At 45.0% G+C, this 27,432-nt stretch overlaps 1 protein-coding gene across 1 annotated transcript in view; it reads right to left on the reverse strand.

Annotated features, from left to right (window-relative positions):
- MYO1E (myosin IE) overlaps positions 1–27,432 on the reverse strand; it is a 125,238-nt gene that overhangs the window by 6,706 nt on the left and 91,100 nt on the right. The window contains exons 22-25 of the mRNA XM_021714146.1: positions 19,884–20,030; positions 18,041–18,198; positions 15,673–15,765; positions 11,426–11,627 (exon numbers count right to left, since the gene is read on the reverse strand). Coding sequence (XP_021569821.1) covers positions 11,426–11,627; positions 15,673–15,765; positions 18,041–18,198; positions 19,884–20,030 — 600 coding nt within the window. The remainder of the gene's footprint in view (positions 1–11,425; positions 11,628–15,672; positions 15,766–18,040; positions 18,199–19,883; positions 20,031–27,432) is intronic.

Consider the following 27,432-nt stretch of genomic DNA (forward strand, 5'->3'; position numbering starts at 1 on the left):
AAAAAAAAAAAAAAAAAAGAAAGGAAGCAGGCGATGGGTGGAGGTGGGGAGGAGCTCTGCATTTTGATTAGGAATGAGACCATGCAGGCAACACTGATGTCACCCTGTCTGGCTCTTTCCTGTGACTAAGATGCACAACTGCTCCACGAGGATGCCTCTTTCCCAGGTGAGCCACGGTCAGAGCAAAGCCCCCTTCTCCCTGACCGCTCTGCCCCCTCCACGCACATGCACGTGTACACCCTTCCTGTGAGATCAGCAGGTGGGATGTCCTCTGGGAACCACTGCCTGAAGTCGTGTGACATCCAGATAAATTTGCATTGGCTGGGCCGAGCATTATGTTAGGCATTTTCAGAGACACAGCTTTATTTAGTATCAAGACACTTCCATGAATGACTGGTGTGGCTTCCTGGAATTTTCTGCAAGTTTTGGCATTGGCTAACATGGTGGCACATGTTTAAGGCTCCTGAACTCCAGGCACATTGACCTTTCTCAAGCTCCTTGGTCTGGCCATGGACCCGACCAGGATTGCTAACTGCTGCTCATGTTTTGGATGTCATTTCCCTCACCCCTTCATCAGACCCAGGTAAACCCCCACCAAGCCCTCTTACAGGCCGTGCCTCCGGAGCAGGGTTTGACTGCAACATTACGGTGACTTGTGTGACTATTTGACTGACTCCACGTGGAGATGGCAGGCTCCGCTAGGATGAGCCCTGGGCCTGACTGTGCTTACCACTGTGGCCCCAGACCTGGCCCAGAAACACGAGATGGCCTCCACCCATATATCCTGATGGCCTGACAGTGGGAAGCAGGAGGAGAACACTGGCTTAAGAGTCTGGGGACTGGGTTTGAGGCCCAGCTCTGCATCTATGAAACCTGAGAGGAGTCAGGAAATGGCCCAGGTTCTTTTCCTAATGTTAAGAAAGTTTTACAGAACCCACAACAGTTTCCACTGTGAGATACTGAGGAACACAGGCAGTCTGTGCCAGTGAAGTAGTCACAATCTCTACGACTCAAAACACTGCAGGGCTGGACACCACCACAGAACACGGTCAGTGGTGAGCACAGTTCTGTTGTTAGACTCCTTGAAAACCCAGACAATTCCTTTGATCATCACTAGGTGGCGATCCTGTGTCATTAATAATAATAAGAAGAAATAATGCCTAAGAGAGAACCCAATTAATGAGATCTTTTAGGCACCTGGAGTCCTCCACTCCCAGCTGGGGCAATTGGTCAGTCCAGTGAAGAAGGGATCCCAACCCTCCTCACATAGTACATGAGACCCTCATGCCACTGTGCTAAATAAAGCTGGCTTAGAACAGGCTAAGCACGTTACATCTAGTTTGCTCTGTGAGAGCTGGTTGTTAAAACTTAAGAATTTTGTGAGCCAGTTGTTAAATATGACTATTGTTAGAAATCAAATCATATAACTTACAATAAAGGAATAATATTAAAAGCAAAGGCAGGCCAGGTGCAGTGGTTCATGCCCATTATCCCAGCACTCTGAGAGGCAAAGGTGGGAGCATTGCTTAAGCCCGGGAGTTTGAGACTAGCCTGGGCAACATTAGCAAGACCTCTTCCCTACAAAAAATAAAAAAAATCAGCTGGGCATGGTGGAGCACACTTGTAGTACCGCTACTTGAGAGACTGAGACGGAAGGATCACCCGAGCCCAGGAGGTTGAGGTTGCTGTGATCATGCCACTGCACTCCAGTCAGAACAACAGCGTGAGACTCCAATTCAAAATCAAACAAAAAACCCCAAAAAAGTAAAGGCAATACTCAGAATTCATCCCTTACTTCTATCTATGCTCTTGAAGTTAAGTTCTGTTGCTGCTGCACGGTGGAAATACTATCCAGTGGTATGCCACTGCCCATTTCTTCCCAACTCTGCGTTCAAGTTATCCATGCCGGTAGCTTGAAATTGGCCATAGTAAGAGTACTGTACCAGAGACAATGGCAAATGTTACAGTTCAGGCCTTTCCACTCCGGAGGGCCCACCGTTTAACAGCATATCACTATCCTCACACTACCCTTATCGTAGCCCACATTTATTCTTGTTTGTTTGTTTTTTGTTTTTATTTATTGTAGAGATGGGGTCTCATCATGTTGCTCAGGCTGGTCTCGAACCTCTGAGCTCAGACAATTCTCTCGCCTCAGTCTCCCAAAGTGCTGGGATTACAGCCTTGAGCCACCATGCCCGGTCACTCTTATTTTAAAAGTGCTTTGTCGAAGACATACGAGCAGCCAACAGATACATGAAAAAATGTTCAGCATCACTAGTCATCAAAGAAATGCAAATTAAAACCACACTGAGCTGCCACCTAACTCCAGTCAGGATGGACATCATCAGTAACTCAAAAAACAACAGATGCCAGAGAGGATGCGACAAAAAGGGAACACTTCTACACTGCTGGTGGGAGTGTAAACTAGTGCAGCCTTTGTGGAAAACAGTGTGGCAATTCCTAAAAGATCTAAAAATTGACTTTCCATACGACCCCGCAATCCCCCTACTGGGAATATGCCCGGAGGAACTCAAATCACTCTATAAAAAAGATACCTGTACACGTATGTTTATCGTGTTCACAGTAGCAAGAACATGGAACCAACCATGCTGCTCACCAAAAGAGGACTGGATTAGAAAAAGGTGGTACATATACATGATGGAATATTATGCAGCCATAAAGAAGAGCAAAATCACGAACTTCACAGCAACCTGGATGGACTTAGAGTCTATAATACTGAGTGATCTTTCACAGAAACAAAGAACCGAGCATCACATGTTCTCACTCATAAGCAGATCTTGAACAATTGTCATAATACTATAAGAAAAGGATTGGCAGTAGCAGGAAAGTGCCAGTATAGGGGGCGGGGAAGTGGGATTGGCAGTAGTGGGAGTCTGACTGGGGGGGCACACCTCATCAACAAGGGTACCTGCATAATGAACACTATACTAATCCTGAATTGTACCCCACATCTTTAAAATAAAAAAAGTACTTTGTCTATATTTGTCTTGTTATTTATTTATTATTATTATTATGCCTAGGCTGGAGTGCAGTGGCACGACCATGGCTTACTACAGCCCCTAACTCCTGAGCTCCAGTGATCCTCCCGCCTGTCTTCTGAGCAGCTGGTGTGTGCTACCACTCCTGACTAACATTTACTTTGTAACAGCTATACGGGATTTGGATAATTTTGGTACCTCTGATATTTTGTGATATGGTGTTTGCCTAAGAAACCTCATAGGATTGACAATTGTGTCATAAAAACAATTATTTCAGTGGGATTATTAGGGCATTCCAGTAAGAATTTCAGATTCACAATTACAGAGTTATTTTTCCTGTTGTTATTTCAATAATAAAGGCTCACTATACATATTTGTTACCATTTGTTAGCATATAGTTATAAAACTATATATCCCTGAAACAAATCCGATGTTTCATTATGTGTAATTTTTGCACAGTGCAATTTAGTTTTCCTATTATTACTTGACCCATCATTGACCTCAGGGCTATTTGTACACATTCAACACTTTACTGTCTATTACCCATTAACTTAAACACATGAAAAAGCTTTCTGCGGCAAGTTTTTTTTTTGAGTGGGGCAATCACATTACAGCCCAAGGCAAATCAAGTTTCTTGTTGAACTAAGCTCATCATATCCAGTTTGCTGTGAAACCTTGTACTGCAAGAGAAGTCCTGTACTAGTGACTGGGGAAATCCAGGTGATGCATTTGCCCCAGACATAGGAATGCTGCCTGATATTTGAGCCCTGGTGGACAGCTGCCCAATCTCACGACATGCCAAAAGCCCACAAGAACACAAAAGTCCTGATGTCATCAAACCTCTAGAAACTGAGAGCTGGTGAATCTCCTCTGGCCTGGTAATGCCCATCACTTTCCATGGCATGTGAGCTATTAACAGTGACCATGGCTAAGACATTTAGTTGGAAAGCCAACAGAGCGAGGGAGTTTGTGACTTTTTTTTTTTTTTTTGAGTCAGAATCTCACTCTGTCGCCCAGGCTGGAGTGCAGTGGCATGCTCACCGCCACCGCAGCCTCAACCTGCTGGGCTCAGGTGATCCTTCTGCCTCAGCCTCCCAAGTAGCTGGAACTACAGGCACATGCCACCACAACTGGCTAATTTTTTGATTTATTGTAGAGACAAGGTCTTGCCAAGTTGCCTAGGCTTGGTGTGTGTATTGTGGCATCTCCCCGCCTAGCCTCCTCGTCTTGGCTTCCCAAGGCTGTCCATTCTTCCCATAAAAGCCAGCAACGTCTACAGTGTAGACCCTCACAGAGGCCAGGCTCTAAGCAGAGATTTGTTTTTTGGGTTTAAAACCACTGGGCCTGGGAACACCCACTTTTCAATCCTGGTAGACTATTAAAATTTCCACAAGAGCAAAGCAAATAGATATCAGTAATAAAACAAATGCAAAAAAGCTTTCAAGCTGAACTACAGCATACAAAGCCCTTATTGAATCTTCAAGAAACCCCCAAGGAGTAGGCTTTTTTTTTTTTTTGAGTTGGAGTCTCACTCTGTTGTCCAGACTGGAGTGCAGTGGCCGCTCCTGGCCACCGTAGCCTCGACCTGCTGGGCTCTGGCAGTCCTTCCGCCTCAGCCTTCCAAGTAGCCGGAATTATAGGCATGTGCTACCACGCCCGGCTGATTTTTTGATTTATTGTAGAGATGAGGTCTGCTGCCCAGGCGGGTCTCGAACCCGCGGGCTCAGGCAATCCACTCACCTCAGCCTCCCAAAGGCGCGGGATTATAGGCTGAGCCACTGAGCCTGGTGCTTTTTTTTTTTTGAGTTGGAGTCTCACTCTGTTGTCCAGGCTGCAGTGCAGTGGCACATTCACAGCCACTCCAGCGTCAACCTGCTGGGCGCTGGCAATCCTTTTGCCTTAGCCTTCCAAGTGGCCGGAACTACAGGCATGCACTACCATGCCCAGCTTGTTTATTTATTTATTTACTGTAGAGATGAGGACTTGCCAAGTTGCCCAGGCTGGTCTCGAACCTGCGGGCTCAGGCATTTCACTCGCCTCGGCCTCCCAAAGTGCTGGGATTACAGGCTGAGCCACCGAGCCCGGCCAAGAAGGAGGTTTTAAAAATAATATTATTATTATTATTATCCCTGTTATACAGGTGAGGACACCAAGGTGTAGCAAGATTAAGTTCAAGCATGAGGTAGTACACAGAAGACACATGGCTCAGTAAATATGTGATGAAAAAAGGGATGAACAAATGAAGCGCGGCTCAACCCCAGTTCCTGCAACTGCAAATCCTGTGCCCTCTGCACCCCAGATGCCACCTTTGGTGAACTCCTCGGCAGTCCCCACACATCCTGGGTGGGTGTGCCTGGTGTATGCCAGGGGGAGCTGGGATTAAGCTTTCGAATATCACCTCTTTGTTCTGCAGATGTGAAGTTTATGTCTTGAAAGTCCAAGAAGGAAAATAATGGCATTTTATTTCATTGGCTCTTAAAAATACGCTCTGTCCCAAAAGGTTGGATCTATAAACATTACTGGAAACGTGGATGGGGATGCCAGGAATTCCTAAGCTCCACGTCTGCCTGGGCCAGGATCCGGCTGCTGCTCCCATAGATCACGGGCTGAGAAATATTGCTATTGGACACTTGGTGGAAATTCTAAGCCCCTTGAAAATATGACTCCATTAGTAGAGTCTTGACAAGAGACACACAGACAGCATTTAAATATTTCTATCGACCTCCTTTGTGGCGTGTCCAGAAGCCCTACCACTGAAGGTTTTTTGTTCCCCCAACATCCAGTTGGATTAATCTCTGGAGTGTCTTGAGATTTCCTGAAGCTGTCCTCCCGTGAAATGGACCACAGGATTTAAAAGGGCCACAGACATTTCCAGTCTGTGTTTTAGTGCTTCCAATAATGAACTGCAGTTAGATTATGTACATTTCAGTTAGAGCAGGGGAAACTACAAAGCACCCTTGATTAGCAAATCAGGCACTCCTGAGAGGTCAGAGTCAAGGTGAATGAATGAGTTGTTTATATGATCCTTACTTAACCTGCTCTCTTTCCTTGAGAGAATAAGGAAAGACCTTACACCTGAATCAGACATTTTTTTTTTTTTTTGAGTTGGAGTCTCACTCTGTCGCCCAGACTGGAGTGCAAGTGGCCGCTCCCAGTCACTGCAGCCTCGACCTGCTGGGCTCCGGCGATCCTTCTGCCTCAGCCTTCCAAGTAGCAGGAACTACAGGTGTGCGCTGCCATGCCCGGCTAATTTTTTGATTTATTGTAGAGATGAGGTCTGGCCAAGTTGGCCAGGTGGGCCTAGAACCCGCGGGCTCAGACAATCCACTCATCTCAGCCTCCCAAAGCGCTGGGATTACAGGCTGAGCCACCGAGCCTGGCTTGAATCAGACTTTTCAGGAGCTATGCTAACAGACTGCAAGACAGTCCCTCTGTGTACTTGCTGGTGTCTCTTAGAGAAGTGACAATGATGACAGCAACAACAATCGCTCCCATGTGCACACATATTACAAGGCAAGGGCACAGAATCCACTTGGGGTGATAAATTAATTTAGCAGAGGCTTCATTTGTTTTATCTTCAAAAACAACTCATTGAACCTATAATGTACTTTTCGGGAGAGCATGGTAAAAAAAATAAAATAAATAAAGAACCTAAAATAAATGGATAGATACTTTCCTGAATTAACTTGAGGTGTTAATTTTGCCATTTGATTTTTCTTTTTTGAGTCAGAGTCTCATTCTATTGCCCAGGTTGGAGTGCAGTGGCACGCTCATGGCCACCACAGCCTCGACCTGCTGGGCTCAGGTGATCCTTCCGCCTCAGTCTTCCAAGTAGCTGAAACTACAGGCGCGTGCCACCATGCCTGGCTAAATTTTTGATTTTAGTGTAAATATGAGGTCTCGCCATGTTCCCCAGGCTGGTCTTGAACCCCCGGACTCAGGTAATCCTCTCGCCTCCACTTCCCAAAGTGGTGGGATTACAGATGTGAGCCACCACACCTGGCCTATACCATTTGATTTTATCCATATTATATGATCTAAAACAAGTGATTACATCTGATAATCATGTTTTTAAAGAAAAAGTACATTGAGGGTGGGAGAGAGAAGGGAAAGAGAAACCCAGAAAGTGAAAGCCCAGGAGACAAAGACCATGGTCATCTTGGTCTTCTAGACTGGGAAATTCCAGATGATGGTTTGGATCGCTCATGTATACAGGCAAGTCTGGGATCCCCAAATTTCCTGCCTGCCCCAACAACTTCCTGTGGGATAAATGCAATTCATTTTTTCTTGGCAAAGTGGAAAAGTTGCTAAATTAGCTCCTGAAATGCCACATCCCAGACCTCCGGCCACCTTAGAAATTTTAAATATTCACTTTAAGTGTTTTAAAAATGAATACTAAGAAAAAGCTCAGCCTTTTGACAAGGTACTATTTTTTCTTTTTTCTTTTTTGAGTTGAAGGCTCACTTTGTCACTCAGGCTGGAGTGCAGTGGCATGCTCATGGTCACTGCAGTCTCGACTGGGCTCAGGCGATCCTTCCGAGTCAGCCTTCCAAGAAGCTGGAACCAAAGGTGTGTGCCACCATGCCCAGCTAATTTTTTTTTCTTAATTTATTGTAGAAATGAAGTCTCACCAAGTTACCCGGGCTGGTCTCAAACCCCTGGACTCAGGCAATCTTCTTGCCTCTTCCTCCCAAAGTGCTGGGATTACAGGAGTGAGCCACCATGCCCAGCAGGTACTATTTCTTTTTTCTTTTTTTTGAGTTGGAGTCTCACTGTCACCCAGGCTGGAGTGCAGTGGCACACTTATGGCCACTGCAGCCTCAACCTGTTGGGCTCAGGGGATTCTTCTGCTTCAGCCTTCCAAGTAGCTGGAAACATAGGCATGCACCACTGCGCCTGGCTGATTTTTTAATTTACTATAGAAACGAGGTTTTGCCATGTTGCCCAGGCTGATCTCAAATCCCAAAGTTCATGTAATCCTCTTGCCTCCACATCCCAAAGAGGTACTATTTCTTTTATTTTTTATTTTTTGAGTTGGAGTCTTACTCTGTCGCCCAGGCTGGAGTGCAATGGCACACTCAAGGCCACTACAGCCTTGACTTGCTGGGCTCAGGCGATCCTTCCACCTCAGCCTTCCAAGTAGCTGGAACCACAAGGCATGTACCATCATACCCAGCCAATTTTTGATTGATTATAGAGATGAGGTCTCGCCAAGTTGCCCCAGCTGGTCTCAAACCTGCAGGCTCAGGTAATCTTCTTGCTTTTGTCCCCGAAAGTACTGGATTTTAGGCATGAGCCACTGTGCCCGGCTTTATTTCTTAATGAATGTTTGCAAAGCAGATTTAGGTGTACAGAGTGTACAAAGAGAAGGCTGGCTGAAATTCTTGTAGCTACTGGATATAGTGTGCTTAATAATAGGAATTCTGCTGCCTGGTAGATGGGTGTGAAGGTGTCTTCTCCTTCCAGACTCACAGCCAAGACAGTATCATGTATATCCAAGACAGCATCATGGGTGTCCATCCCATCTTTAGACCTGAAGGCGGTGAAGATAAGACTTAAATAGAGAACCACATAGCTGAGGGCTGGAAGGGAGCAGCCTTAGGTAAGACACAGTGTTCCAAAATTGCCTACTTATGGTTGACAGATGCTCCCAGCTGGCCGATATGCAAGTCTGTAACTTGCAAAGGCTGGAAAGATGGTTTTGCTTGCCAAAACCAAAGCAAGTAGGAATCTAGCAGACAGAGCTGAGATTTGGTGCATTTTGTTGGTTGCTTTTAATCTCTTGCCTATTTTTCTCTTTCAGCGATGGGGCCTCGCTCTGTTGCCCAGGCTGGAGTGGAGTGGCACAATTATAGCTCACTGCAGAGTCAAACACCTAGGCTCAGGCAATCCTCCTGCCTCTGTCTCCCTAGTAGCTGGGAATAAGGTGTGTGCTACCATGATTGGCTAATTTTTAAAAAAATTTTTAGAGACAGGGTCTTACTATGCTGCTCAGGGTGGTCTTGACTTCTGTGCTCAAAAGATCCTCCCATCTTGGCCACCAGAGCAGCTGGGACTTCAGGTGCAAGCCACCGTGCCCAGCTCCTTCCTACTTTGGACACCAATCTGGGCCCAGGAAGAATTGTGTGATTATGCTAGTGATGCTCATCCACTTGAAGAGTGCAGGCCTGGTTACAGAGTGAAGATTCTGTGACCTTAACATATCCCTCCAATCCACCTGTACGTGGACCCTTCCCTGATTGGATCATACAGACAACAGGTGCCTTTAGACTAGTGATTCTCAAAATGTGGTCCCTGCATCAGCAGCATCAGCATCACCTGGAAACTAGGTAGGGCTATAAATTCTTGGGCCCCAACCAAGACCTACAGAATCAGAAATTCTGGAAATGGCCCAACAAGTTCTCCAGGTGATTCTGGTGGAACTAGAGAACTACTGCTTCAGACCATGCCAATCAGGAGGACCACGGCTATTAGAAATGGTGGGATGTTGGGAGGCTGAGGTGAGTGGATTGCCTGTTCGAGACCCGCCTGGGCAACTTGGCGAGACCTCATCTCTACAATAAATCAAAAATTAGCCAGGCATGGTAGCACATGCCTGTAGTTCCAGCTACTTGGAAGTCTGAGGCGGAATGATTGCCGGAGCCCAGCAGGTCGAGGGTGTAGTGGCCACTGCACTCCAGTCTGAGTGATAGAGTGAGACTCCAACTCAAAAAAAAAGAAATGGTGGGATGAAGCCACTTATACAAGGGTAGGGGGAAGTGAATATGAAGGGGGGGATGAGGGAGAAAGAGAGAAGTCTAATAAGGAATGACTCTGCTCTACTGATGGCCGATCATATGATAAAACTAAACTGCTTTCATATTTCTAGTCCAAATGATAATGAGAGAAAACCTGCCAGGGGAAAAGAAACACCAGGAAAGAGCAATGGTAAAGCACCTAAGACCTTTGTGGTCTTTAAAAGGAAGTTGTCAAGGCTGGACTAAAACAACCAACGGGGCATGGAGGGGAATAAGTAGCGTCACCCAGGGGAAGGAGCTGTTGTTTCTCTCTCAGGTCTGTTTTGTATACAAGCCTCCCAATCCTCATTTGAAACTTCTTCATTGTGCTAGAGACATGGAGAGAACGGAAAATGGAAGTGGGCATGAGGGAGGGGAAGGGGTGGGAGGGGTGCTGGAGTCGGCCCCTTACTGGGTTCAGCAGACAGAACTACTCCACCACTGGGAGTCATGCAGAGTTGGAAGAGTCCTTAAAAGTCCCCAGTTCAACCACTATGAGGTAATGAGTGTATTCATCACCATCATCGTCCCCAGCGGCATCTTCACCATCACCTGATCATCATCATCATCGCCACTGTCACTGTCGTCATCATCATAATCACCAACACCATCGCATCACCTTCACACCATCATCATCAGCAAGCTACAATGAACTGATTGGGCTCCCATATGCCCAGCCCCATGCTTGGTATTTTGTGTATGTTATTTCTAGTGCTCTCAACAATCCTGCAAGCTAGATGGCATTACATCCGTGTATAGACAGGGAAACTGAGGCTAAGAGAAGGTAAGCAGCAAATCCAATGAGAGAAAACTAATAGCAGCGGAAACAGAATTCTCTCCCGGGTCTCACTTCCTCGTCATGTGACACGTGACAAAACTACTCTATGACATTCCTGCCTGGTCATTTCCATCCCCCTGGTGTCCAAAAACTTCCAGGGAAAAAGATCTGCTTCCATTCTAGGGCAACTCATCTTTGGGTTGCTAGAAAGTTCTTTCCTGTGTTGTTGCCAAAATCTACCTCCTGGCAGAGTTCACTCACCACACTGGTTCTATCCCTGCAACTGCTTAGGACATGTCTAACCCCCTTTTCACACTGATAGCTCTTTCAATATCTACACAGAGTTTCAGGAATCTTTACTTCTTCAGGTCTACCTGGGTTCTCTTCACCACTCTTTATTTTCTATTCTAGAAGGCAGAGACGTTCTCATAGTAAAGCCATGGAGATCCATATTCTTAAACAAACACTCACTTCACACCTCAGATAATTCTGGGTTGTTATTCTTCCATGTTTGCTAAAGACCTTGAGCTGTTGTGTTTATGCAAATGCAGGCACAGACATAAATCAAAACCCCTATTACTCCTCAACCATGCCAGAGAGCAAGAAAGGTCACAAATATTGGGGAAAAGAGAACCCCCACTTCTGAGGTTTCCAAGATAAGCCTTCTGTGGAGAATGGAATGAGTCGTGCACTCTCAACCTGGCTTCACTTTTAGAAATGCCAGTCAAGGCTCTACTGCCTTGGGTCCTGAGTTACAACATTTGGGTAGAAAACAGAACTTTGGAATTGACAGCCCAGAGAAATCCCTGAAGCCTTGGTGATTGATGGAGATGGTGTTTGTCAGCCTCCCCCACAGGATGTGGGAGGCTTACCCTGCAGCTCCCTGGTCTGGGACCTTGAGGAAATCCAGGCTCTCCAGCGTCTGTGATACTCGGTCTGAACCAGTGGACTGTTGTCGTGGCAGGGGTGGGCGGACCATGGAGGTGTACAGGCTTTTCTGGTAGGATCTCTGGTTTCCAGGAGCTTGGGGATGTGGCACAAACTGGTTTTTGATGACTCCATTCTGATGGTATCCTAGAGAAAGGGAAAGAGAAGAAAGCAAGGCTTACATTTTCTGAGTCCTTGCCAAAAGTCTCCAAATTCCTTCTATCTACTGGCCGAGGGCAAGTCACTTAACTTCTCTGGGCCTCAGTTTCCCCATCTGAATAAATGGAGGGCATTACTGCTAATATATTATAAGAATTAGAGCGAATACAATGTTTTCCTCCAGCTTTCCTGAGGTGTAATTGACAAACAAAATTGTATATATTTAGGATGTACAACATGATAGAATGAATACATGGTAAACTGCCCAGGAGGTGCCCGGAACACAGTCAAGGAAAGGTAAGTTTGCAGCTAGCTGGCAGGCACATTCTTGGGTCTAAGAAAAATGAGATTATGACTCGAGAAGGCTGGCAGGCAGCTGTTTCAACAGCTGGACATCCATTTTCAAGGGGCCAGTCTTGGGCATCCGTGCCAGAAGCCTGTTGTGGGAGGCAGAGAGAGAACCCACAGAGACAGGGGAAAAGTGGCCATCCAGTAGGATCTGTCCAGATGGAGCAACCTGTATTACCCACACAGTGATTTCTAGTTAAGATGGTATTATCCAGTAAGTAATGGGTCATGGTGACGGGCTCCAAATCATGGACCTTGGCTGAGAGGGGTATTGTCATTCCATGCTGTGTACGAAGAGGCCCTTACTGCTTCTCCCAAGGACAGAGAGGTGGAGAAGGAGAACAGGACTTTTCAGTACCCACTTCGGTGAACATAACCAAAAAACCTCTTCCGGTAAAACTAAGAGAACTCTGATGCCAGTGAGAAAGCCTTAGTTTATAAGAAGGTCTAGGGGCTCTGTCTGACTCTGCTTCTGATAGCATATTCTTGAGGAACATATCTAACCTTTCAGATTGTCAGTTTCTTTGTTAAAGAACAAGGAGACTGGTCCAGAAGTCACTTGGTCGCTTCTGGCTCTGACATACATTTTCTCTACACTCACATCATTGCAGGAGTGGGCTTTTTCTCTCCCTAATACTAGGTGGAAGTCCTACTATAAACCACAGTCATCTAGGGTGGAACTTTCAAGAGGCTGGTTTCTCATCGCACCATCTCTCAGTGTCCTTCTACAGGCCCCCAGGCCAGATCAGAACTAGTTATTTGGGGCAAATGGCCTCTCTTCATCTTACTCCACTTTCCCAGTGAGTGAGATCTGGAGCGCCTCTCTGCATTGTCTGGACAGAGGAGGGCAGTGAGACCCTACTTGCTGTTCAGGGTGCTAAGGATGGGCAGGGGGCATCAGAGAGCACAACATGCCTTCAGGCAGTGATACTCAAAGTGGGGTCCCCAGACGGGCTACCCCACATGCTGCTGGAGACCTGCTCACCCATTAGTTCAGAAATTAAGAGTAAGCATGTGAACACCTCTGTGGCAGTTTGACAGATGTATTTCAAGTCTGTTGAATCTAATAATGAGAAATTTTGACTTATGTATGCTTTAAAAAATTCTATTCTTCTAATACATTTTTATTATATTTTTTAAAAGTATGGTGTGTGATAGACTGGCATTTTTTATTTACAGATCCCCAAAATCAAAAAGCCCAGTTCTTTCACCACAGACAGTCTGAGAAGTGCTGATCAAATGGACCCAGGTCCCACTGCCTCATTTTATTGATGAAGAAGTTGTCATTTAGAGAGGATGGGAGCCCTGCTCAAGGTCAGATACTTTGTGGCCTGATTCAGTTTGAGGCTATACTAGCCAATCTAGCTGAGGCCAGGGAGCTTTCCAGCTGGTCCTGGTCAGATTTCTTCACTGGGGCCAGTGCACAAGACTAATACAATACATCTCTTCTCCTAAATTCCTTTGTGCTTGAATTTTCTTCAAGGATAAAGGAAGAAGAGAGGAGAGGCAGCTGGGCCAAGCAAGGCAGGATGGGGACTCCCAAGGAGAAGAGAATTCGTTTCTCACTGCTGGGTACCAGGGCTGTATTTTAGCATGCAACTGTGAGATTCCAGGGCAGGAGACTAACAAACGCCTTTGACTTTTTATCTTGGACACTGCTACAAACAGGATTCTCTTGTCTGGGATGATTTGAATCAAGAGTGGTCCCCAAATGACTCTTACAGACCTAGAATACTAAACGGATGAATATGAAATGCTCTGGGAGCCGTTTTTTATAAACTGAATTTTGTTGAGTGATGGAAAAACACTTTGTGAATTTCAAAAGTGTTCTTCAAACACTACACAGATTTTTAGGGGTAAAAGTTTTTGGTTTTTTTTTTGAGTCGGAGTCTCACTCAGTCACCCAGGCTGGTGTGCAGTGGCATGCTCCTGGCCGCCGTAGCCTTGACCTGCTGGGCTCAAGTGATCCTTCCATCTCAGTCTTCCAAGTAGCTGGAACCACAAGTGCACAGCACCACGCCCGGCTAATTTTTTTTATTTGTTGTAGAGACACGGTCTCGCCAAGTTACCCAGCTGGACCCAGGCAATCCTCTTGCCTCCACCTCCCGAAGTGCTAGGATTACAGGTGTGAGCCATTGTGCCTGGCTAGCAAAAAGTCTTAAATGTATTTAGGTTTAGGGTGTGTTGATCCGCAAGTGATCAACAAGTAATAATATTTTTATTATTAAAAAAATGAGAAAGCCGGACTTGGTGGCTCATGCCTATAATTCCATCACTTTGGGAGGCCAAGGTGAGAGGATTGCCTGAGATTACGGGTTCGAGACCAGCCTGGGCAACTTGGTGAGACCTCATCCCTACAATAAATAAAAAAATTAGCCAGGCATGGTGGCGCATGCCTGTAGTTTCAGTTACTTGGAAGGCTGAGGCGGAAGGATCACCTGAGCCTAGTGAGTCAAGGCTGCCATGGCCATGAGCGTGCACTCCAGCCTGGGTGGTAGAATGAGACTCCCAACTCAGAAAAAAAAAAGAAATATGAAACACAAGGGCAACTTTTATATCAATTTTGTAATTCTTCCAAATATTACTTTATTTTTTAGAGCAGTTCTTCTGGATTCTATCTAAGAATACATCTTTTTTCATTCATTAAACTGTTAACTATTTTCAAAATATTATATAGAAGCTCCCACTTATCTGTGGTTTTACTTTCCACAATTTCAATTACCCATGGTCAACCGTGGTCCAAAAACATTAAGTGGAAATTTCCAGAAACATACAATTCATAATAAGTTTTGAATGGCGTGCTGTCCCGCTCCATTCCCCCAGGAAGTGAATCATCCCTTTGTCCAGCGTAACCATGCCACATACGCTACCCGCCCATGGGTCACTGAGGAGCAGCCATCTTGGTTATCAGATCCACTATTGGGGTGTCACAGTGCTTGTGATCAAGTCAGCCTGATTTACTTTATAATGACCCCAAATGCAAGAGTAGTGATGCTGGCAGCTCGGATATACCAAGGGGAAGCCAGCAAGTGTTTCCTGTAAGTGAAAAGGTGAAAGTTCTTGACTTAACAAGGAAAGAAAAGAAAACAGTATGCTGAGGTTGCTGAGACCTACAGTAAGAACAAATCTTCTATCTGGAAAATAGTGAAGAAAGAAAAAAGATTCTGCTAGTTTTGCTGTCACATCAGTACACATAGGTTTCAGTAGTATCCGCAGTTTCAAGCATCTGCTGTGGGGCTTGGAATGTATTCCCTGAGGATAATGGGGGCTACTGTCATGGTATGTGGCCGCAGCTGGGTAGTGGTAGAGGGTTTACAGCCAACAAACTCCCCATTTCCATCAAGGCAGCATCCTATGTCATAAAAAATCTGACAACACTCTGGATGTCACAGACAAGGAACTCCTTTATTATTGATGTCGAAAGTCTTTCCTAAGGGAGAAATACTGCTGGGTAATGAAATCCAGATTGCTAAGTCAGCCTCAGTTCAGTCTCAATGGCTTCTACTTTTCTGAATTTTGGGGTCACAAGTAGGGCCGTTGTATTACAGGAGTACACCTGGTGCTAAAACGGTCCATCTGGTTAATCTGTGAGCACTGCAGTGCTAATGGGTTTCTTCCCACACTTATTTGACAAGTTGTGGGTCCAGATTCAGGGGTCCCTGACTATGGTGCATGCTTGGCTTACCTGGGGGAGGAGGGGCGGCTCGCATGGGGTAGTTGGCATTTTGGGTCCCACTGGAATAACCTCTGTTCTGAGTGGTGTTCCTTCTGGTGGGACCTGCAATAAGCAAGACAAAGTTAAAATCAGTACTACTGGTTGGTTTTACAGCTCCTGATGGTTCTTTGCTCTGAAATCCAGATCTCAGAGGGATCTGTAGAAGACTGACTGCAGTGGAGAAGGAACAGCTGAGGAAGGTATGCACTGGTGGCTATTGTGTGGAAGGGGCTGGAAGACAGACTTATAGAGGTCCGGCTTTGAAAAGTTAGAGACAGTGGCTTTCAAAAAGGGACCAATAATCTTATTTTATTTTTTGAGTTGAGGGTCTCACTCTGTCACCCAGTCTGGAGTGTAGTGACATGATCACAGTTCACTGCAGTCTTAATCTCCTGGGCCACTTCACCCAGCTAATTTTTTGACATTTTTGTAGAAATGAGGTCTCCTTATGCTTCCATGCTGGACTCGAACTCCTGGGCTGAAGCAGTCCTCCTGCCTCAGCCCCCCAAAGTGCTGGGATTATAGACATGAACCACTGCACCCAGCTAGGAGTAACAATGTTACAAAGGTGTTTCTATTTTTTGCAGACTTTCAAGAGAGACAGATGGGACATTTAAGGTTTGCACTCAGGTTTTCAACACTGCAACTCTGAGCAGGTGAGCACTGCAGTAGTTCACAAAGCCCGTTCCAGCACTGACTACACGTGTGCCTGTGTCCAGGGCCTTCCATGCAAGATTGTGTGTGTTCCACAGCCATCCCTCTAAGCACAGAGGCCAGAAAGGGTAGAGGCAGACTTGTACCCTTGACACAGACATGAGGGAATCAGAAACAAGCTGGCACCAATGGAACATCACTGTGGGCCAGAGGGAAGGTTGAACGGGTCAAACAAGATCTCTGCAGAGGTCTCAAGTGGGACAGGAAAGAGGGCAAAATTACATCAGCTGAAAGAGGGGATTTCTTGTAAAGAGAAGAGCTGACGAACAGAGAAGAGTAGGAGGTGACAAGGTATGTGTAGACACAGCAAAGGAGCTGCACTCCAGGTCGTAGGAGAACTGACCTTGTGGGTCTTGGGGCAAGGGGAAATGACCTGGTGGGGGCTTTCCACTTAGAACCTAGGCCACCCCCCTCCCCGCAAGAAGGATAATCAGACATCATACTGGACGGTGTCTACTCTGGGTCTACTGCACATCGTTCACATGACCTGCTGGTTCTTTGCCCAGCTCCGTGTCCAAGGGTCTGAGCCCTGTGGACAGCCAGGCCTCTGTATCCCAGTTTGGCCAACAAGAGGCACTGGCAGGGGACTGAAGTGCCAGAGCAAAGAGCTGGGGGATTTCGTCTGCCTCCTTCCTGTCTGCAGGCTTCAGCTCAACTTCTTCCTCCCTCTGCTGTCTCAGGCTTAGAAGTAATAACAGTGGTTTCCCACCATTCCTTTTCCCTGGATCCCTACTTTGTTCCCTTAACCCTGTCCACATCTTTTTACTGAAAAGTCTCTTCAAAAGTCCCACTGAAATGTGCTGTTTTCTGCAAGTACTAACTGATACACAGACACACACTAACATTTTCTGAGTGGCTATACAAATATATAGATACAACATTTGTTAATATGTGAGACAACGTGGAAATGTGTACCTTTGTAGACGGATCTGATAAAGCACTGTTTTAATGTGGCACACTTGTGTGTATTATCATACACATAGGTTAAGCTTCAAAAAGATATCTACATTATATGAATACACAGCATATATGATTATTCTATGCTGTGTACTAGAAATGTACATTTATAAATACCAATTATAAACAGAAAGAGAATCAAAAGCCAGGGAAGGAGTTAGACTAGAGTTTGAGGTAGGGCGTGTGTGTGTGTGTGTGTGTGTGTGTGTGTGTGTGTGTGTGTGCGTTCTAATGTAGCCCTCTAAAGACAAGGCAGAGATCTTAGATTTGATTCACAATGACATAGTGAAACCATGTAGGACATTGGTGAATGTGGTCAATTTCTTTAACGCTGACATAGAGGATAGTGTTTGTATTGTGGACAAGATCTGACTGGAAAGGGCTGGGAAATTTGAAGCTAACAAACTTTGATTTGTTTTCAACACAATTAATATTGTAATGCCAGGTGTACTAAGTGTACATAAGTGCTAAATCATTCAGAAAGGGTTCATCTGCCCATTTTCCCTGATGTTGCTTTAGTTTGAAATGTTCCATTCTAAAGAAAACCTGAGCCCCAGGAAGCAGTTCTGATTCTCAGCACCTCACATTTGTGCATGTCATCAGCACTTGGTCAGGGGCGTTGGGTGTGCAGCAACCGGCCCTCCAGGGGGGCCCCTGGAGCACTTACGGGAGTTCTTGGGCAGCCCAGGTCCGATGCTGACCTGCAGCACTTTGTTACTGGGCTTGAGAACAGCCAGGTCCCCAAAGCCTTGGTGGAACTGTACTTGCCGGGAGCCCCCTGCGCTCCAGGGACCCCAGTTCTCCTTTTTCAACTTCAGTTCGAGTCTGCAAAAAACACATTTGATGGAGTTAACAAATCAAATGAACCACTGAGAAAATGGTCCTCACAGATCCCTCCATGGAGTTCCACTGCTGGGAAAGTGTGCTGTCAGCAGGAGGCAAGACCCAGGCCATCTACACCAGGTGCAGGGCTCTGAGGATGGACACAGTGTTCATGGGGTGGCACCCACTGCTGGGTGACATTGTGCCAGATGCAGGAATATCTGGAATCTGGCACCATGAGAAGCCAGGTGGTGAGGGAGGTGCCCAATGATTGTGCTGATGTCACTCTGCCAGGTGATCTCAGGGGTGACAGCCGGGGGGTGTGGACAGAGGAAGGGGATAATTTCTAGGCCACACCTGTGTTGTCACTGTGCCTCCAACTGCTTTCCCTGGTTCTGGACTTGTGGAAGACCGGAAGATGCTAGACACAAGCTAGCTTGAAGACTCCTTAGCACAGAATGTGATTATCATTTCATTAAGTGCTATTATTCCACCATCACGTTCCACCCAGGGAAGTGAAAAGATAAATGCTAGGAACCCAAATGCACATAGAAGGCAGGCTTACCCGCAACCCTCCAGTTTTAATTTTTCCTTGTTGCCTATATGCCTGCATCATGCAATCCACAGTCTGCCTTTTTATTTTTTTGGAGTTGGAGTCTCACTCTGTCACCCAGACTGGAGTGTAGTGGCCGCTCCCGGCCACCACAGCCTCGACCTACTGGGCTTCGGCGATCCTTCCGCCTCAGCCTTCCAAGTAGCTGAAACGACAGGCGTGCGCTACCAAGCTCTGCTAATTTTTTGAAATATTGTAGAGATGAGGTCTCGCCAAGTTACCCAGGCGGGTCTTGAACCCACTGGCTCAGGCAATCCACTCACCTCAGCCTCCCAAAACACGGGATTACAGGCTGAGCCACCGAGCCTGGCCAGTCTGCCTTTTTAACTTATATTTTCTCAAGTTGAAAAAAAGAAAAAAATCATAATTTCAAGTAGCTGCCTGTTGCAAGTTTCCCTCACTATGGCATGAAGGCTTTATCTTGGCCTAATTCTTGTAAGTAGGAAGAGATGGAGGATATTTCCATTTTAGAGATGGGGAAATTTAAGAAGGAAAGCGAAATAGCTCTCACTCAGCAAATCTGAGATTAGAAGCTTAACAGAAGTTTTGATACTTCAGGTAGTCCATTTTGCCAAAACAAATGAACATGAGCCAAGGCACAAGACATTGGCCACCCACAGCCCCGAAGTCCCCACCAATAAGTTTTATTATGCATCGATTTGGGGATTTTAAGTCTCCACTCCTATCACTTTCTTCTGCTTCCAGCCTGACTATTCCTGTCTGCTCTGCTAAATAAAATAGTCTTTTGTTATTGATACCAAAAAATAATAATCATCTACCTTTCCCTGCCTCATTTTGGAGATTTTGGTCTTAATGATAAAACATACCATTCTATAACATCATTCTTCTACAGAAATGCACAAGTGACCTTTGCAAAGTCTGTGACAACTACCCCAACTACCTTCTCCAGGTTCTAAGATTCCATCAGGGAAACTGAGGTACCCAGGGCGGGGCTTGCCAGTCAGATCCCACTCCCTTCCATGCAGGCCTTCCCTCTTCTCAGCCTGAATCCCAGGTGTGTGATCAAGGCCCCTTTTAGTTTCACTTAGAAGTTTGGGCCCAGATCTGGACTTACGTATTGCTGAATTTCAGAGGTAGTTGCTTCTGGGTTTTCTCCTCATAACGCTTTGCTAAGAGGCTTAAGAATTCAGTTTTGAAGACAGATTCAAGCAAACTGTCGTACTCTTGCTCATGGAGAATAAAAATGTCATCCTGCATGGTGCTGTAAACAGATTGGACAAATTTAATGAAAACTGTACTTCTTTTTATTCTCTTATTTTTTCACTCATTTAAAAAAATCCTGTAAGACGGTGCTTGGCCTCTACAGTCTTTCTGTAAGTGATAATCTTTGAAACAAAACACAATGACAATGAATCACATAATAAGATTGCTGAAATCTGCTTTTGAAGGAAGTATATAGCCCAACCAAAGCATAAATCTTACACGACTTTTAAAACTAGGAATTTAAGGATAACTTAGCTCATATTTTTAAAGAAATCCATTTTCAAATTCAACTTCTATGTTCTTAAAATCATAACAATCCAGAATGTTATGAATAGAATGTGGATGAAAAGGAATAATTCCACGTTAAGTTCCAAGTTAGCAGAATTTATGATATGGTTGTAGCTATTATAATAAATTTGACCTTGAAGAACTGTAAGCTCAATTATCAAGAGGGAAGCCAACATTCTGGACTTCATATGCACTTATTAAGAACCTTCTGAAAACTGTGCTCTCCTTAGACTGCATGCCAGGTGCTACCAGAATGTGTAGACACATCAAAGTACAGAGCTACAAGAGCCAGATGTACAAACAGCAAGCACCAATCATCACCTTCAAGCGAATGAATTCTGTTGGACAAGGAAAGAACACACCTCTGCAGCAACTGCATGTTTGGACAGGGTAGGGCTGTGGAGACACTCATGCCTGGAGGAGGGGAGTGGATGTTATGACCTATAGGGAAGATGGAAGAGGGAGGCTGAGGCAAACCCAGTCCTGAGGACATGCTGACTGGTGGTAGTGTGGGGGCGATTGTTTAGACATAGTTCCATCTCCAGGCCTGGGTAGACTGTGTGGAAAGTGACAACACATACAGAATTAAGGATTTGTCCCCCCAGCTGTCAGACGCATCCAAGCATCTCCAAGTACTGCTGCCAAATGACCAACAGAACCCTTTAAAGAATGACATTTCAGTAGGGATTATAAGTGTTTTTTTAGGCATTATAAACAAACGAGGTGATCCTGCTTCAATGAATCGACCATGGTAACATTTCAATCTCTCTAAGTGCAGGAAATGCCAGAGCTGGCTCTTTAATACCCAGAGCCCAGCTGCACACCGAGGAGATCACACAAGAGCTGTGCTCTGCTCCCAGTGCTGCTGGTGTCATTGCTCCAGCAGGATTCCTGTGGTGCCTTGATCTTGGACAACCCAGTCTCCAGAACCATAAAAAATACATTTGTATTGTTTACTAATAACCCAGCCTCGGGATTTTTCTCAGCAGCTGGACTGGACCTAGCCTCTTTAGAACCTAAGCCCCTCAGCCTTCCTACCAAAAAGGGGCTTGGTGATCCACAGGAGATTAAGAGGTCTAAGGCAGGACCATAGCATAATTGGATCTAAAGGTGGGGAACAGCCACATGCACAACCACAGGGAAGGAACAGAGTAAAACAGAAGCAGGAGTCCAGCATCAGGAAAGGAGCTTGACCTGTTCATAGCCTATCTATCAAAGAAGAGCACACCAAAGAGGGGATGCAATGTCAGAACGTTGATGGTGTTTTGGGATGAATAATGGCCATTTGGATAGAGCACTTGGTCATTAATTCCTCAAAAGTTTGTTTTCAAAAACTCCCACATCATAACCATGCTTCTTGTTCACTTTTGTGAGAGTTGAGCTCCAGGATAAAACCCTGACGAGCAGTGGTTTGAACAACATACTGTTTTCACCTGTCACTCAACAGTGTGTGCAAAGGCAATTTGAGACCAATATGCCAGTTCTGCCTGGGGACAGACACCTACTCCTTCCCTTTTAAGGTGTGGCCAACAATTAAAAACTCCAAAAAGTGCTTATGTAAAAGCCACTCAGAAGAGCTCTCCCAAGTCATATGGAACTTATGAAACCAATTTGGCTCTGCATCCTAGCCTTGTAGGTGTAAGAAGATGGCTGCCCCAGGTAGACTGTGTGCGAAAAAGAGTAAAACAAGAAGCACCAGGTTTTGGCCCGTGGGATGAGGGACGGAACTCCCTCCTGTTGTAGCTGCTTGCTCAAAGCACTCTTTGACATGTCTAGACATGCCTGGTTGCCTGGCTGAACTTTCCACAGGACGGTGATTATTCAACAGGGCCAAATGAGCTCAAAACTAGCAACCTTGAGTGGTTTAATGTGCTTAGATTTATTAGGAGTTACATTACCATAAAGAAAAAAAAGGAAGCAGGCCAAAACTTCAAGGTCAATCATTAGCATGAATCTGGAAATGAGAGGAGATGTGTTTGGACGCTTTGACTTCAACCATCAAATTCAAAAGCCCCTCCCTCAGTGACCCAGGCACTAGTTAGTAAAACCATCTTCACCTGGGCCAGAATTTCAGCTCATTCCACTCTCCTTAGCCCATGCTCCTGGGCCTGAAAACAAAGCTTTTATGTTTATTTTTTCTAAAAAATCAGACTTATCTTTGGACTTCACCCCTGACTTATTCATATGCTCAAACTACAATTCTTTACAGATGTTTGACGCTGTACCCTGTGTTGAAAGATCCTCTGCTAGTCTTGGTTTGGATCTGTCCTTGTTTTTTATTCCGCTGCCTTTGTGGCTTATTGTTGTATTGCTGACAACATTAGAAAATCTTATTTTGCTCTCCTAACCAATACATCTTCACAAAAATGTTAGTTACAAAGCACTGAGCAAAGTCCTGAGAAATTATTATTTTTTTCTCTCAAGCTGAAAAGGCAATTTCTAAGGATAGCCCTACTTTTATTTAAGCCAGTTTGTTTTGTTTTGTTTTATTTGAGTCAAGGTCTCACTCTGTCACCCAGGCTGGAGGGCAGTGGCACAATCACGGCTCTCTGCAGCCTTGGCCTTCTGGATTCAGGCGATCCTTCCAACTCAGCCTCCCAAGTAGCTAAGACTACAGGCATGTGCTATCACACCTGGCTAACTTTTTAATTTTTTGTAGAGACAAGGTCTTGTTATGTTGCCTAGGCTGGTCTTGAACTTCTAGACTCAAGCAATCCTCTTACTGTGGCCTCCCAAAGTGTTGGAATTATAAGCATGAGCTACTGCACCTCGCCTATTTAAGCCTTTATGAAAGTTCTTCCTGATTATGAAATATGTGTTCCTTTTAGTAAACTGGAAGACATGGAGGAGCATAATGAAGAAAATAAACCTTCTCCAGAATGGTACCACTCAAAGAAATGAGTGGCCAGTTTTAGATCCTTCTTAACTTCTCTGAGAAGGCCAGGATACAAGTGTCAGACCTCAGCACTGATACATCCTGCTCAAAGAAGCCAGCCCCTACGGGCAAAGGCCCACTCCCCTTTTTTGAATCCCAGTCTTTGAATCACTCTTTGAACACTTATAACCCCTAAGTTACATATTTGCTCAGCTGTATCTCCCCTTCTAGAATGGAAGGGAAGCTCCTTAAGGTAGTGTCTACATCCAGGGTTCAACGCAAGGTAGGTGCTCAGTCAACAATGTTGGCAACTTTCAGGTTCCCAAAGCCTAAAAGCCACAGCAAGTCAAGATTTTAGTAATGCTTCAGGTGGGCAAAACAGGCATGAAGCGGGCTATTGTTATTGCCAGAAAGTTGAGGGAATTTAGGCAAGGAAATATTCTAGGCAACGATGTCATGACCAGGGCGCTGGAGCCTCTGTCTAAAGCATCCTCTTGCAGGCTGCCTTTCCAATTACAGCTAAGTATTGGAAAATCTATTAACACAGACAGAGAGCCACATAGTTCTGGTCTTAGTCTTCTGGGGATCAGCTACTAGAATGAGAAGGAATATAAGAAGCCTCATCAGAGAGCCCCAAATATGAGATTCCATGACACCAATCTCAACATCTACAATAGCAAATCTAAGAGCATGGGTCATTACACTTTGTGGTCACCCTTCTTGCAAATTGAATCTGTCAAATAAGAGTGAGGCCAGGGCACTACCTGAGCAAAAAGCAGCTTTTGAAGGTTCCCTCAAATGCCAGTGCACAACCTTTTGTCAGCAGACTCCCCAAGCCCTGGTAATGTCTCAATTCTATATTGATGTGCTACCTTCTGATAATCTCGCCAAGTCACCAATGAAGGCAGAAATGCAAGTGTCAGTGTTTTAGGCTAATTTTTACTTAGGGAAAGACTTTTCTTGTTCAAATTATCCTGGCGTTCCTCTGAGCAACTCTAGTCTTCATCTCTCTCCAAGTTATTGGCTCGCTTTCTACCTGATATTATTCTATTCTTTAAAATAAAAACTTTTTAAAAACGACAACTGTAACTCAACTAGATAACATCAGCATGTTTATAAAAGATAAAGGCTTCTAAAAATTTGCTATTTGCTGGAAGATTCAAAAAACGTTTTATTGGTTGGGTGTGGTGGCTCAAGCCTATAATCCCAGCACTTTGGGAGGCCGAGGCAAGAGGATTCAAATTTATCTACACCCCACTCTCCCCATTTCCACTTTTAAATAACTTCCAGGTTATTGTTGTTGTTGTTATTATTAGACAGGGTCTTTGTTGCTCAGACTGGAGTGCAGTGGTACAATTATAGTTCACTGCAGCCTGGAACTCCTGGGCTGCAGTGATCCTGCTGCCTCAGCTTCCTGAATAGCTAAGCTTAAAGGCGCGTGCCACCACATCCAGCTATAAAAAAAAGTTTTTTTCCCCTTTATTTACAGAGGTAGGGTCTCACTATATTGCCCAGACTGGTCTTGAATTCTTGGTCTCAAGCGATCTTCCCACTTTCGCCTCCCAAAGCTCTTAGATTACAGAAATTAGCCGCCAGACCCAGTCAACTTCCAGGTTATTTTAATGCTAAGTAAAAATATTATATTATTTTATCCTTAAATATTTCAGTGTATATCATTAAAAAAAGTCTCCTTATATAAAATTAACCACAATGCCATTATAACACCTAAAGAAATGAACAATCCATCCTTCATATCAAATATTTAGTCATGCTGACATTTCCCATGCTGTCTTATAATTGTTTTTGAATGGTTGGTTTGTTTGAATAGGAAGCTTTTGCATCGACATTAGTTCTATTGTGAGATGGGCTAAAAGATCAAGCTTATGTGACACTTTGATAAGTCTTAACTATAGGAGGCAATATGGTGTTATCATTCCAACCAACGGTCAGTGAGTAAGTCTCAGAAATTCCTAAAAACACCTACAGATGTTGTAGCTTTTTTTCCTAGAGTATAAGACAACTGTTAAAATCTTTCTCTATGCCGGTACTGATGTCTTTTGAGAACACACACATTTGCTAGTCTGGTACCACGGTTAATTTCCACTCTGGGTTCAATTCTCACACACCATCACCCTCTGATTGCCTTCCTAACATGGTGACTGGCCTAACCCAGTGGGAACACTACTCATTTTGGTACGTGTGAGAAAGCTCAGTGACTGCAAAATGCAGATATCACAAGTTCAAGTGACTCAGACACTCTTTTTCTCTTTCAAGTCAGAAAAACTTTTAAGCTAAGTACATCATCTTCTAAAAACGCATGTAAGTATTATATTCTCTAAAAAGAGAAGCCCACAAGGAAGCAAATTTCATGATCATGAATATTAAAGACATAAGAAAAGAAAGCTGGTTTTACCATGAGACATGAAATCCCCAGAAGCTATGAGAAAAGGAAAAAGAGAACAAAAGAAATGTGAGTATGAAGAATCCATGTCTGATTAAGTCTCAAAAACTCGATCAACAAGAGAGTAAGTATCAAAGTGCTTGGGACAAATGTAGCTGTATTAGGATTTTTTTATTGTAATGGCCATCATGAGCATTCTTCTCTGGTCTGAGGGACTGAGGGCAGACCTGGGCAATAATGAGAGAAAGAGAACAATAATCCTTCTCAGAATAGTGACCACACATGCCCTAGAGCTGCACTTCCTTGGTGTTCAGCCTCAGCTCCTACGGGCATACACAGAATGTTTCAGCCAACCCAGCATAGCACAGTCACAGCAGGTCCCACACAAGGACAAGAAAAGAAGCTTCCCATTGGGTTTCTTAGAACCCCAAGGGCAGCCTCAGGGCCCAGCTTGCCAGGAAGAATATGGCCAACAGGTTTCCCAGCTCATGTTGTGACTTGACCAGTGAGCAGAATGTTTGGGAAGACCTTCTGAAAACCAGCCAGCACCTAGAGCTAAAAAGTACACCCAAAGCACTAAGATTTACCTGAGGTGGGGATGCAGAAAGGATACTGGTGGACTCAACTGCTTAGAAAATTCACCACATCCTGAGTTAGCATGATTTAAACACAACCTCATTGCACTGGCCTGACCCTTTATCCAGGAAAATTAGGAACAGATAGAATCAGAAACCACAGAGGCACAGGCAAGAATGGACACAACTAGAAATCTGCTTTGGATTATCACACTGGAGCTGGGATTTCCAGCCCGGTAGGTCAGACGCCTGAGCACATAAAACCCCTGCTTTTTCCTGAGCACAGCAGCTTTGTCTTCTGTTTAGAGTAAGCATTACAGAGGTGACTCAATTCCACATTCACAGGCAGCCCGAGCATCTCTCATGCAAAGGCAGCCCAAAGCTTCTTCTGACAGAGGTAGTGTTAGCCTCAGAAAGGCCCAGGGATGCAACTCAAGGAAGTCTTTCTTCCTCTGTTCTTAATCTTTCACAGATTGGTAGGATGTCCTCTCATCAGAGGAACTTAGTTTAGGAGTTCTTAGCATGGGAAGACTTAGAGATGTCTTCTCATGCACAAGGGCCTCTGTCAAAAGGAAGCCAGAGTGCTATCCAGAGAGCAAGGTCCCTGATTTGGGACTTGCAGAAACAACTACTGTTTCCACCTGCCTGTAACCTAGAACTGAAGGGAGAATCTGTTGATGATTCCAGGGCTATAGTTTATGGAGGCCAATTTGTACTCCCTAAGGAGGATTGAAATAAATTTCCCTTGAAGGAACATCTGTTTGGCCTCTGCTGGGGTAAAAGGTTGGGTTTTTTTGGTGGGGGGGTTGAGTTGGAGTCTCACTCTGTCACCCAGCATGCTCACAGTTACCCTAGTGTCGAACTGCTGGGCTTAGGCGATCCTTCCACCTCAGCCTTCCAAGTAGCCAGAACTACAGGCACATGCTACCATGCCCAGCTAACTTTTGATTTATTGTAGAGATGAGGTCTTGTCAAGTTGCCCAGGCTGGTCTCGAACCCATGAGCTTAGGCAAACCACTCGCCTTGGCCTTCCAAAGTGCTGGGATTACAGGCTGAGCCACCGAACCCGGCCAAAAGGTTAGGTTTCAAACTGGGTAAGGTAAAGCCTGAGCAAAATAGCAAGACCCCATCTCTCCAAAATAATAAATAAAAAAATTAGCCAGAGTGATGACATGACAGGAGGCTGAGGTAGAAGGATCCCCTGAGCCCAGGAGACTGAGGCTGCAGTAAGCCACAATTGTGCCATTGCACTCCAGCCTGG

Source organism: Carlito syrichta, unplaced genomic scaffold, assembly GCF_000164805.1.
Source record: "Carlito syrichta isolate Samal-C Ts95f unplaced genomic scaffold, Tarsius_syrichta-2.0.1 Scaffold305279, whole genome shotgun sequence".
In the NCBI taxonomy this organism is placed as follows: domain Eukaryota; kingdom Metazoa; phylum Chordata; class Mammalia; order Primates; family Tarsiidae; genus Carlito; species Carlito syrichta.